This window comes from Lates calcarifer, linkage group LG7_1, assembly GCF_001640805.2.
Source record: "Lates calcarifer isolate ASB-BC8 linkage group LG7_1, TLL_Latcal_v3, whole genome shotgun sequence".
NCBI lineage: Eukaryota > Metazoa > Chordata > Actinopteri > Centropomidae > Lates > Lates calcarifer.
In genome coordinates this window covers 15,762,890-15,773,400 of record NC_066839.1, presented here as the reverse complement: position 1 = coordinate 15,773,400, position 10,511 = coordinate 15,762,890, and the positions used below count along the sequence as shown (strand labels likewise).

General features: G+C 41.6%; 1 protein-coding gene across 1 annotated transcript; it reads right to left on the bottom strand.

Moving 5' to 3' along the window:
• Positions 1-412: 412 nt before the first annotated feature.
• magl (MAX dimerization protein MGA-like) lies at positions 413-9,008 on the bottom strand. The gene is made up of 15 exons (XM_018696238.2): positions 8,869-9,008; positions 8,336-8,544; positions 7,930-8,167; positions 7,605-7,765; positions 7,184-7,403; positions 6,751-6,977; positions 6,236-6,478; positions 5,860-6,106; positions 4,843-5,469; positions 4,576-4,679; positions 4,403-4,448; positions 4,086-4,250; positions 3,310-3,422; positions 2,510-3,151; positions 413-2,396 (listed from the first exon to the last, which is right to left on the bottom strand). Exons 2-9 carry the CDS (start codon positions 8,426-8,428, stop codon positions 4,943-4,945), a joined length of 1,956 nt encoding a protein of 651 aa, XP_018551754.1. The 5' UTR covers positions 8,429-8,544; positions 8,869-9,008; the 3' UTR covers positions 413-2,396; positions 2,510-3,151; positions 3,310-3,422; positions 4,086-4,250; positions 4,403-4,448; positions 4,576-4,679; positions 4,843-4,942.
• Positions 9,009-10,511: the final 1,503 nt, after the last annotated feature.

Genomic DNA, 10,511 nt, shown 5'->3' with positions numbered 1-10,511 from the left:
TTTTCCTACCTTACTGACAGGCAGTAATTCACACTCATGTTAAGAAATACCTTAAACTTGAAAAAGTAGTTCATCACAGTGGAGTCAGCTGTCAGTCGGCACAAGATAAACCAACTACAATGGATTGAACTGATATGGTCTATTGGGCGTAACTGAGTGCGTTCTGTCCACACAAAAGGCTTTAATTATTACTGGTTTGGGCAACAGTTACTGAGGATGAGATTAGTGTAAAATACGTCTGAAGTGTAAATTAAAAGAAACAGAAACCAACTGTGTCAAAACAACAATATGTAAATTCTCTTCATGGCACCAGAGTTGTTTCTTCCTGAGGAATGGTGCTTGATCACCATTTACATATAAAAAGCTAAATTCTATTTCAAAAACACAAAACGCCTTTTTTGATAGACTTAAGTGTGCTGTAATTGCATGTAGTTTATTGACTTTAAAGGCCACAAAATTTTTCACATTTTCAACTTAGTAACAGAACAACCAGTGTTTCAAAAATCATCCATGAGAAAAATATACTGCAATTAAAAAAGAAATACAATATTTACAGATTTTTTTTATAGATATAATAGATGGCTAATAGCTTTTATCTTGATTGCTTATGACACATCAGGCTTATGCATATTATTGAACTAACTCCCCAAAATACAGATCACCACTATTACTATACAAACCAGACGCTAAAAACAAAACATAAAGTGCTACTACAGAGGATTTTCACTGAATTAGTGACAAAAACAGAAGAATTTGAAGGAGGAAATATGCATCCAACTAGCTCTTAGTAAAAATGAGAAGACATATGTTAATGTTTACATTTTACAGAGTTAATGACACAGTGTATTCTCTGATCCTATTCAGGATACAGATATTTAACTTACACTGTAAGGCTTAACATATTAGATGACACTTGTGGCATCTGTACAGTTTTATTTTCATTTGCATAAGACAGATTAGTAGTAGATGACTTCAACAAAAACATAATTTTAATAAATCTTAATCTGACAAGAAATAACATGAAACATGAATGTAGGTGACATTTGTAGAAGAAATGTACCTCAAAAATGATTGTGGGAGTTACCATAAATTTCATTCATACATTCAGCAGGTCACTTAATGCTTTCTCTTATACTCTTTATACCAGAAAACAGCCTGTCTCTATAGTATCAAAGAAGTTCACTGAGTTCAGTGTGCTAACATAAACAGAAAAGAGCAGCATCAAGTGTTAAACTGTGTTTCTGGTCCTTTGGATTTACACACAGGCACATTTGGTGAGGCTTTCAATGACCTATGTAATGTGTTCACACTAATAAACAGAGCAGGAGAGAGAAACACCTCTCTCTCTCTCCTGGGAAAATGATGCTAGGACAGATGCAGCTGCCTCTGAGATTTGTGAGGTTTCAGTGTGAGACTAACTGAGGTTAAATGACTGTGTGCATTGGCTTTTCTAGTGACAGGAAGAAATGAGAACTATTCAGATTCAGATTCAAGCTCTGGTTCCAGTTCCTTTTCTATGTCTATCCAAGAACGTTTCTTGGCGCTGGGGAAGTCCTTCCCCAAAGATCCTCGCGTTAACGGCCGCAATGTGTTTACTTCTCCAGGTGAGGTGGCTGCTGCTGGGCTTGCCTTGGGTTTAGTATCAGGGCTTTTATAATGAAAAGTAAGTATGACTGGGCTGTCCTCGTTGGATTTAGATGGGCTGCTTCCTTCCTGTGCACCCCGTCTCCACGGGTGTGCTGACTTCTTCTTTGGAGGCCTTCCTCTGCGACGTTTCACTGGTACAGGGTTGTCTGCTACATCACTGACCCTTCCTGGGGTGTCCTCAGCTCGTGTCTTGATCGCTTTCAAAGATTTTTTTTCACTCTGTCTCTCTTCAACTAGAATAGACGTTTCACTTTCACTGACACTTTCTCTCGTCTTGTCTACCGCATTACATTTTTTATTTTCACTGACAGGGAGAACAGGGTTCTTCCGTGGCCTGCCCCTGGGACGGCGGACTACAGGAGGGTTAAGACTGGGCTCTGCCTTGACTGAAGTAGGAATCTGACGAGAATGGTTAAAACTCAAGCAGGCAGCTGGCAGTGTTTTGTTCAAACCTACTGCTTTGCCCCCCTCCTGGCTGTTCTCCATAGCTTGTACAGCCACTGAAGGCACATAGATTGATTTGTTAAGGAAGGTGAGCTCAGCCAGGGGGACTGTTGAAGATGTAGTTTTGTCCTCTTCCATAATTCGGCTACTTCCTGAGTCTGAAGGGTGGTCAGATGTGGAGCAGCTCTTCTCCTGTTTCTTAGAGCCCACGTCAGAAGGCTGTGTATTAGCTGCGGTGCTAACCTCACCTTCTTCTCCCTTCTTCTTAGCTTTCATAACCATTAGTGTATAGAAGCCTTGACCAACTGTGAGGGAAAAATAAATAAATTGATTTGATGGTATGGTATAATAACACAGCTAGATAAAAGAATTTCAAACAGGCTATAGACAGGATGACTTAAGTAATGTACCAACTTACTTGGTTTCAGAGATGAGGGAAGTATGAGTCTGCCGTCTTAGAGCGAATCAGAGGAAGAGTAAACGGCTGTGGGGGGCACACAGAGGGATTCTGGGAATTGGGTGATGAGGATGTAGTTGAGGTTACATCCTGGGCTGCAGTGACCTGAAGTGTAGCTGGAACTGATGGGACCTGAGCCTGGGAATTGGGCATGGTGCCCTGGTCTGCAGGTGCTTCCTGTTGGTCCTCAGACTTTTCCTGATGTTGACTGACTTGGACTGAGGCCACCGGTTCACCTGGCTGATCCTCTACCTGCGATGGGGCTGCGGTCACCTCTGCCTGGTTTGGAGAGGACACTGCCTCAGGAACAGAAGGTGGTGTGGGCAGGGACATGGGTATGGGTGTGTTTACTCCAGACTGGGCCCTAGTGGAGGTTAGGCTGAAGAAGCAGGGGTATGATCTGGTGTACATTGTTTTGGGCTGCAACTGTGTTTGGGTTAGTCTGAGATGGAGCAATGTGGACATCGGGTTCCGACGTTTGCAGGAGAGCAGCTCTGGACTGGAGTAGATGGGAAAAAGGTCTCCATTTAATCATCATCTCCTTCATTTTCTGCTTCTTGCAAATATCCTTCAGCTTGTGTTTAATCAGCATCTCCGACTTTCCTAAAAAGGTGACATTTCACATGAAACAAGTTGCAGTGAAGACATTTAAATACACCACGTGGATGCACATCACTTATCCTCTTCATCCAGACAAGAGCAGCTGCATTTTATTTATTCAATTCAACATCTTGACCTGCAGCAGCAGAAACTGTACATACCAGACAAAACAGAAAGCTCCTTCACATAGTCAGCCTGCCTTCTGAATCAGCCTGTTCTTCTCCTCCTCCAGACATTTGGAGGTCTCAACTAGGTCTTGGATTTCCGTCAGAGCCTAAAAACATGGAGAAACCCAGAAAAGTGAAGAGTGAAGATGGTGACTTGGAGCTGTGAATGAATTATTATGAATGATCTTGTCTGTCTTGATCAGGTATAAACACTTAAGTGGGCAAACAGTTAATTTACAGGACTGTTTGTGTGGGCAGCCATGCACAAATCTAAAACATGCATACAGTGATATGGAATTCATCAGCTTTGTGTGACAATTATCCCTCATTCTTGTTCTAAGGTAACTGGCTGCTAAAAAAAAATGTATATCTTTAAGTCACAAACTTTATGTGCACATTGGTAAAGCAGTTTGTACTACCAATCATGACAACTAACATTAGTTTTAGCAAGTTAAACAAAGGTGTCATTGTTAAATAAATTTAAAAATGACAATTTTCCACATTTGAAAGCAATAAACCAAGAGTTATTTATATTTATAGACTAAAAGTAAGCTGGCAAGCTCTGCACGTTTGACTGTAAATCATGTGCAGCTAAAACTGTTAAGTGTTAAATGCAATTAAATACCTACCTTCTCCCATAGGGCCATACAGCAGAGATAAAATAGTTTTTTCCTTCATGTTTTTCCTAATAGGAAAAGGTTTTCTAGTAGTGTGTGGCCCCACCATAATTGAAAAAATACAAAACTGCCAGAGCATGATGTGGGACTGACCAGTGAGAGGAGACGGAGCCTGGGGGCCTTGGGGTCACTCTGAAGGAGAACCTGGAGTTTGTCGAAGAGGTTCCGCTGTTCAGATCGTCTTTGCCTTTCTATCACTATGTGGTTCTTTCGCCTCTTTTTTTTCTTAGACTCATCAAGTTCATTGTCCAACTGATCCTGGTATGGAGAGAAAGTACTTTAAACCCTTATATTATAGCAGAAAACCAACGAACCGTTCCAAGTTTACTGAGAAAAAGTAATTAAATATGAGATCAATATTAGCTATGTTTTTTAAAAACTGGATCGTTGTGAGTACAAGAATTCTGTACCTGGATGTTGAGTTCCCTTGCTGATCCAAAATCATCACTGGAATCTCTGAAGGTAAAGAAGAATATAGCATATTCAGAATTTCAGAGCCAAATTCAAGCTTTAATACTTTCATACCACATACATCCTTATATATCCTTTCATTCACAAGCACACACATTTACACATGTATTACCGTATCACTGGCTCCTGTGATGCTTTCATAGCAGCTTCCCTCATTTTTGCGATGGCCATTCCTTGTCTTGTTTCCTCTACAGTCTCGATGTCAACTGGCTCCTCCTGAAGAAAACAACATTCAAAATGCAGTTTTTAGAGCTGTAACAATGACAATAATTACAACAATCACAGGGTCAGATATGTTGATAGAATTCACATTTTATATTTAAAAGCCTAAGTAATGTAAATATTAATTGAAAAAAGAACATTTATTCCTTAAACTTACATCTTCGTCACCCTCTCCACAGTAGTCTGAGTCGGAGCTCATGCCATCTGAAGCCATATCAAGGTTTGATTCCACCTGCCTGCTGCTGACTTCATCACTCTCATCCTGAAGGCATCTTCTCTTCACATATCAGCTCAGGTGAGGGGCCAGGCTTCACTGATTTGGTGCTTAGTAGGTCCACACTGAGACAATTTGTATCCAAATCAGCTGCTAATTGGCTAAAATTAATTAAAGCATCTCTTTGCGGTGGGGCTTTATCGACACCAGCCATTTTTGTAGTGTTTACAGTTTCTGATCGTTGTGCAGCTCCATCGGCTCGAGGCTTTGGGAGCTGAATGAGGGTGAAGCCCCCAGGCAAGGCAACTCCTGGGAGGTTCTGGTCTCTGGTGCCCTGGTTGGTGGGAGGACAGATCCTGAATGAATATGTTCCACTCTGTCCAAGGAAGCTGGGGGTTTTCAGGGAGGGGGAGACGGTGAGAGAGACAGGCGAGGACGTGGAGCTGTTCTGGAAGGGACAGACTGAGCTGACTTGGCTCGAGACGAATGACTGGGCGGGCTTTAAGATGGACTGTGAATGCTGCGGTAAAGTGAAGGATCCTTTTCTCCAGGAATCAGGCTGCAGCTGAACTGAAGTTCAAAACAAGGCAGAGCAGGGTGGTGAGACAAAGAAATAATTATCTTGCTTGATTATTACAATGTTAAGACATCAAAAGATCAATCTTTAAAGCCAAATCCTGAAGAGAATCACATTTATCTCATCCTTACACCTGACTGGAGTCTCGCCAAAACTGACAGTCTTAATTTTATCCAAGACATCTGACTGATGACAGAAACTAGATTTATAAGCAATACATTTAGGTGGTGGTAGTTTTATTTCCTTGGATGATTTCAATATCCTGCTGTAGCCACAGGTGCGTGCATGTGTTCTCTAGTTGATTACTTTTCCCTCCTTTGGGAGGCAATCAGTTTGAAACTACGTATGCTTGTGCTATGGTCCAGGAACAGAGACAATCTTACCTGGTGGTTGTGCTGATGTCTTCAGATCAGTGGTTCTCCTTGCAGTGATAATTTGAGGAACTACTGTGCCTGCAGCCTTTATGTGTAGAGTACCAGGAGTGTTGTTTTTCTGTGCAGGGTCTGGTTTCTGAGAGTCAGCTAGAGCGTGCAGTCGGCCTGTGACATAAGCTGCAAGGCGGTTAGCTGGATGTAGTGATCCCATGTTGCCCAGCAACAGTCTGGCCTGGTTGTAGGATTTGCCATTTACCTGTAAAAGAAGAAATATGTTCTTATTACGTGATTATTAGTTAAGTTAAGCCTTCAGTCATGTATTATTAGGTGTGTTTCCACCCCATGTAAAACCATAATAGGTAAGTGGCATCTTCTTGAGCCTGACCTGTATAAGTCCATATGCTTGGCAGCCTACAGGTTTGGTCCTGGCTCTCAGTCTGCCAGCAGGTAAAACTCCACTCAGGAAGGGTGTGACTCCAAACTGCATGTCTAACTCTTCAGTGTGGCCATCTTCATCCTGCGTATCCATGTTCCCATCAAAGTTTTTATTGGCAATCTTTTCTTCATCACTGTCATCAAACTCATCGTCCTCATTATCACTGGATTGTGATGGTTTACTGATGTGTACCTAGAAGAACAAGTAGAACAGGAGATTCTTTAGAGCAATCACTGAAAGCTTAAAATATTCAGCAGCTGGTCTACTTTGGATTAGCTGTTCTTTGTAACTGGTCATGTAAATAGCTAAGAAATAAAGGCAATGGACCAGTAAGTTAAACTGCAGACACCTTCCTTATAGTGGTAATAACGCATTTTCTGAAACAGCTATAACTTTTCAAATACCACAACATACAGTAGATACTGGACAATGCTACACAGATGAACTACTCTTCAGACACCTACCCTGTAGGTGACAGTGGAGCCACTGGGCTTCTGCATGAAGATCTTTGCAACTGGGCGGATGCGGTATGGTCCTATGCAGAAACACTGAGACATCCTATTCTGATTCATGCGTCGACATAAAGCATCAAGGACCATTTTCTGGTCCTTCTCCCACTGACATAGTGACTGGATCTGTATTTGCTTCCTTGCTCCTGTTTCATTGGCTGTGGATTCCTGACAGATCTTTGCTGAGAGAAATGAGATAATATAGGTATGTGTAGCAACACATATTGTCATTAGGTATATCCAGACAACACAAAGGGCAAAACATTTTCAAAGAAGAAAACACAAAAACTACAAAATAAACTGTAGTCTAACTTTCAGTGGCTGGTGAACTTCTACAGCACAGTTTAGATTACATTATGTGTTCATTGCGCTTGGTCCATTTCTTTACCTGCATTCTTAAGAGGCTTCACAGTTCTGTGGGAGAATCGTGGCAGGTCCTCAGTGGTCGCCCTCTGCACTTTTGTTATGCTGTTTGCTGTGGAAGTGTCAAGGATCTTTGGCTCTAAGGTAACTTCAGGAGGAGGCTTGCTGTTGAACTCTCGAACACGTGCACATGTCATCATGCTCTCCAAGTATCTATACACTGGGTCCTTGTCCTCCTCTCGCATCTGAAATGATCAATTTTAATTAAGTTTCACATTTTAACAAAAAGGACAAAAGGTAGGGAAAAAGGTTTTCTGTACACTTAGAAAAACAACCCCACAGCTCTCATGTCTAATACTCTAATAAATAATTTGCCATGCTTACAAGACTGTTATAAGTAAGATTTATAAAAGCCTCAATCAAGTAAGAGAAAGATTTTATTTTACCAGTTGCGTAGGACGAATTACACTGCTGCATTTTAGTGCCTTTGCAGGACTTTTGGGGGCGAAGAGCGGCTCTGGATCCACGTCATGAATGGTGCGGCTCCATAGTTTATTAGCATGAGAGCCTGGGTGAGGTTGGATTGCATGTTCCATATTAGTCATAGCTGGGAAGGGATAAAGCATCTCATTAACACCTCTTAGTAACCGTGGTTCAAAACTAAACTGAACATGAAACAGAAGCTCAATTTAACCATCATTAGTAGTAATACAGCAGTCAGAATAAAAAAGAAAACATACATCAAATGGTATCAAAATAACTTGCTCTTACAGTAAACAGGCTGGATCTGATGTTCACTCTCCCCCTCAGTAACCTGCTTAGTGATCTTGCGTTTGAAGCAGGCACAGCCAAACATACATTCAGGCCGTCTGCAGTGGAGAGGACCTCTGTTCAGGTTGTGGAGACTGACACACACACAGCCTAGTCTGCAGAACTCCTCAGCACATTCAGGTCCCCCAGATTTAGGCTTTGGACACGAGGCTACTTTCAAGACCTGACCAGGCAATGTCTGATTAAAAGCAAAGGACAGCATTTCTTACTCAATGATCTACATTTTACATTAAAAAAGCAGAAATTACTTTCAAAGTTTTTTCAATACAAACAAATCTGACAAGAAACATCAGAATGGACACAGCCCATCGTTAATATCAGTTCGCTTGCACAGTATGTCGCATACCTTTTTCGTCAGGATTACAGACAGAGCCATTGACAGCCTGTCAGGAGTCAGCTGTGTTCTGCTCACACCCTGGTTCAGGGCTTCAGTCTCCATCTGCAGCAGTTTGAGCTGGAACTTAGTGAGGCCTGGAGGTCTGTATGCTGTCCCTTGGATTCTGCCAAAAGCTCACTGTTGGTTTCTGGTTGACCCCTGGGTGGGATGTTGATGATCTGAAGAGGGAGAGGAAGAAATGAGTAAGTAATTACTGTTGCTTATACTTTGGAACCACAAAGTTATCCTGAACTTCTAAGGTGGAGTATTGTAGCTGCAGATTTTAAAGAAATCCATCCCCCATCAATTTTGTGTTTTGGTCTGATGTGTGAGCTAGAGGTGAGTGGGAAAACAAGTGGTTGTAAGTGAAGGTTTGTGGGATAGGTCAGTTAAATTATTAAATACTGTACCCTTGCTAGTTGATTAAACTTATTAAAACTCAGTGAAGTGGGTTATAAAAGAATCTAAGAATTAATACAAATTACAATCTTGTCCTTGCTTACCCAAACGAAACAGCACTACTGTAACTAGACCCTGAAGCAGCATTTGCACCAATTGTCTTCAAAGCTCCCAGCTGCGTATGTGAAGATGTTGACTGCTGCATGGACCGAGCTCCTGCATCAACGGGGGTTGCAGTGCTTGCCAGAGGAGGTGCTGGTGATGTCAGGGCAGAGTAGAGGAGGGGTTTGTGGGAAAGGGGACAAGGTCTGTTGGCCCCCACTGGGACTTTGGAAGCAGTGTTTCGATGCTTGAGTACGCTGTCGAGGGTCTTTACGTAGCTGGAGCTTTTAGCAGGCAGCTGATAGGCCACCGAGCCCTCTGGGTTTGTGGAGAAGGCCGCAGCCCGCTCACTGATTTGCTGAGCTTCACTTTCCAAGTACTCATCCAACATGTCGCTGCAGAAAGCAGATAGGTTCTTTTGTAATCCTTTTGGAGAGGGAGAATAAAGAGACTTTAATTTATCAATTGAGAATAATGAATCAGACACAAATATATTCAACTGGTTTCAGTTCAGTTAATCTTTTGGTAATTAGGATGACTGTACTAATCCTATGGCATGATAAAAGGGACACTGCAGATACTAAAATGAGACGAGCAAACCTCACCATCAGAGTTACAAGATGTTTCTTTGCTTTTTATGAACTTGTTTTTCCATCCTTTTATTTTTGTCATGTCACGTGTCTTCCCTGTCCGGGAAATGAAGGGTAATCCTTTATCTGTGAAGAAAAATACTGTGTTAGCCTTTAGTTAAAGGACACAGCACACTAACAGTCAGTGCTTCACAATGTTAATTCAAGTGCTGCGGTGGGAACGATAATTTCTCACACTTTGATCGCTGTTTCATTCTTCTTGTTGCAAAGAAAACTACATTTATTTAAGAATACAATGCATTCATTGAGATGAAAATCTTGAAAATGTAGAAATTGTGCCACATCGCACGATACAGCTGTCCTCTGGGCAACAAGATTGGAACCACTATTAACCACTTCCTGTGGTCTTGTTGTCTGTGTTTTTCATGTAGTTTAAGGAGGTAAACTGTGTATCACTTGCACTTAATAACATTGTGGATACTTGGTTATGTTCTAAAGTTGTTTTCAAGTATGACCATAAGGAGGAGGAAACGTGCATCCTTATTGTGCAGGGTTTTCTTCTTTACGCATGCACACACATACAAATCCTTTGTAACACAAATACAGGAGGTGATCTTGAAACTGCACAGTGCCAGACCCCCCCCCCCCCCCCCCCCCCCCCCAGCCTGGACTGACAGCAATTTCTGGCCCATGTGTTCAAAACACAAGCAGTCCATTTCAAAACCATTTCTGGGTCATATTCTTTAACTACAAACACTTTGCATCACTACCTCATTTAAGGCATCTTGAAAGCTCTAATCTGACATGACTGACAAACCACAGGTGTGCTATTGTAATTTACCCTACTAAATACATTGGGCTACCTCGCAAATGTCCTGTCTAAGTTTAGAGAAAGACAATAAGGGTTTAGACTGTTTTTCACTGACATTACTCAATCACATTTGGTGGACTATCTGAAACAATAAACTCAAAGTTGAAACTTGGGGTTTATTGCTTATTTTCTTACTATGACAACACTGTCACAATTACAAATTATGTGTACAAGAATGTACCTT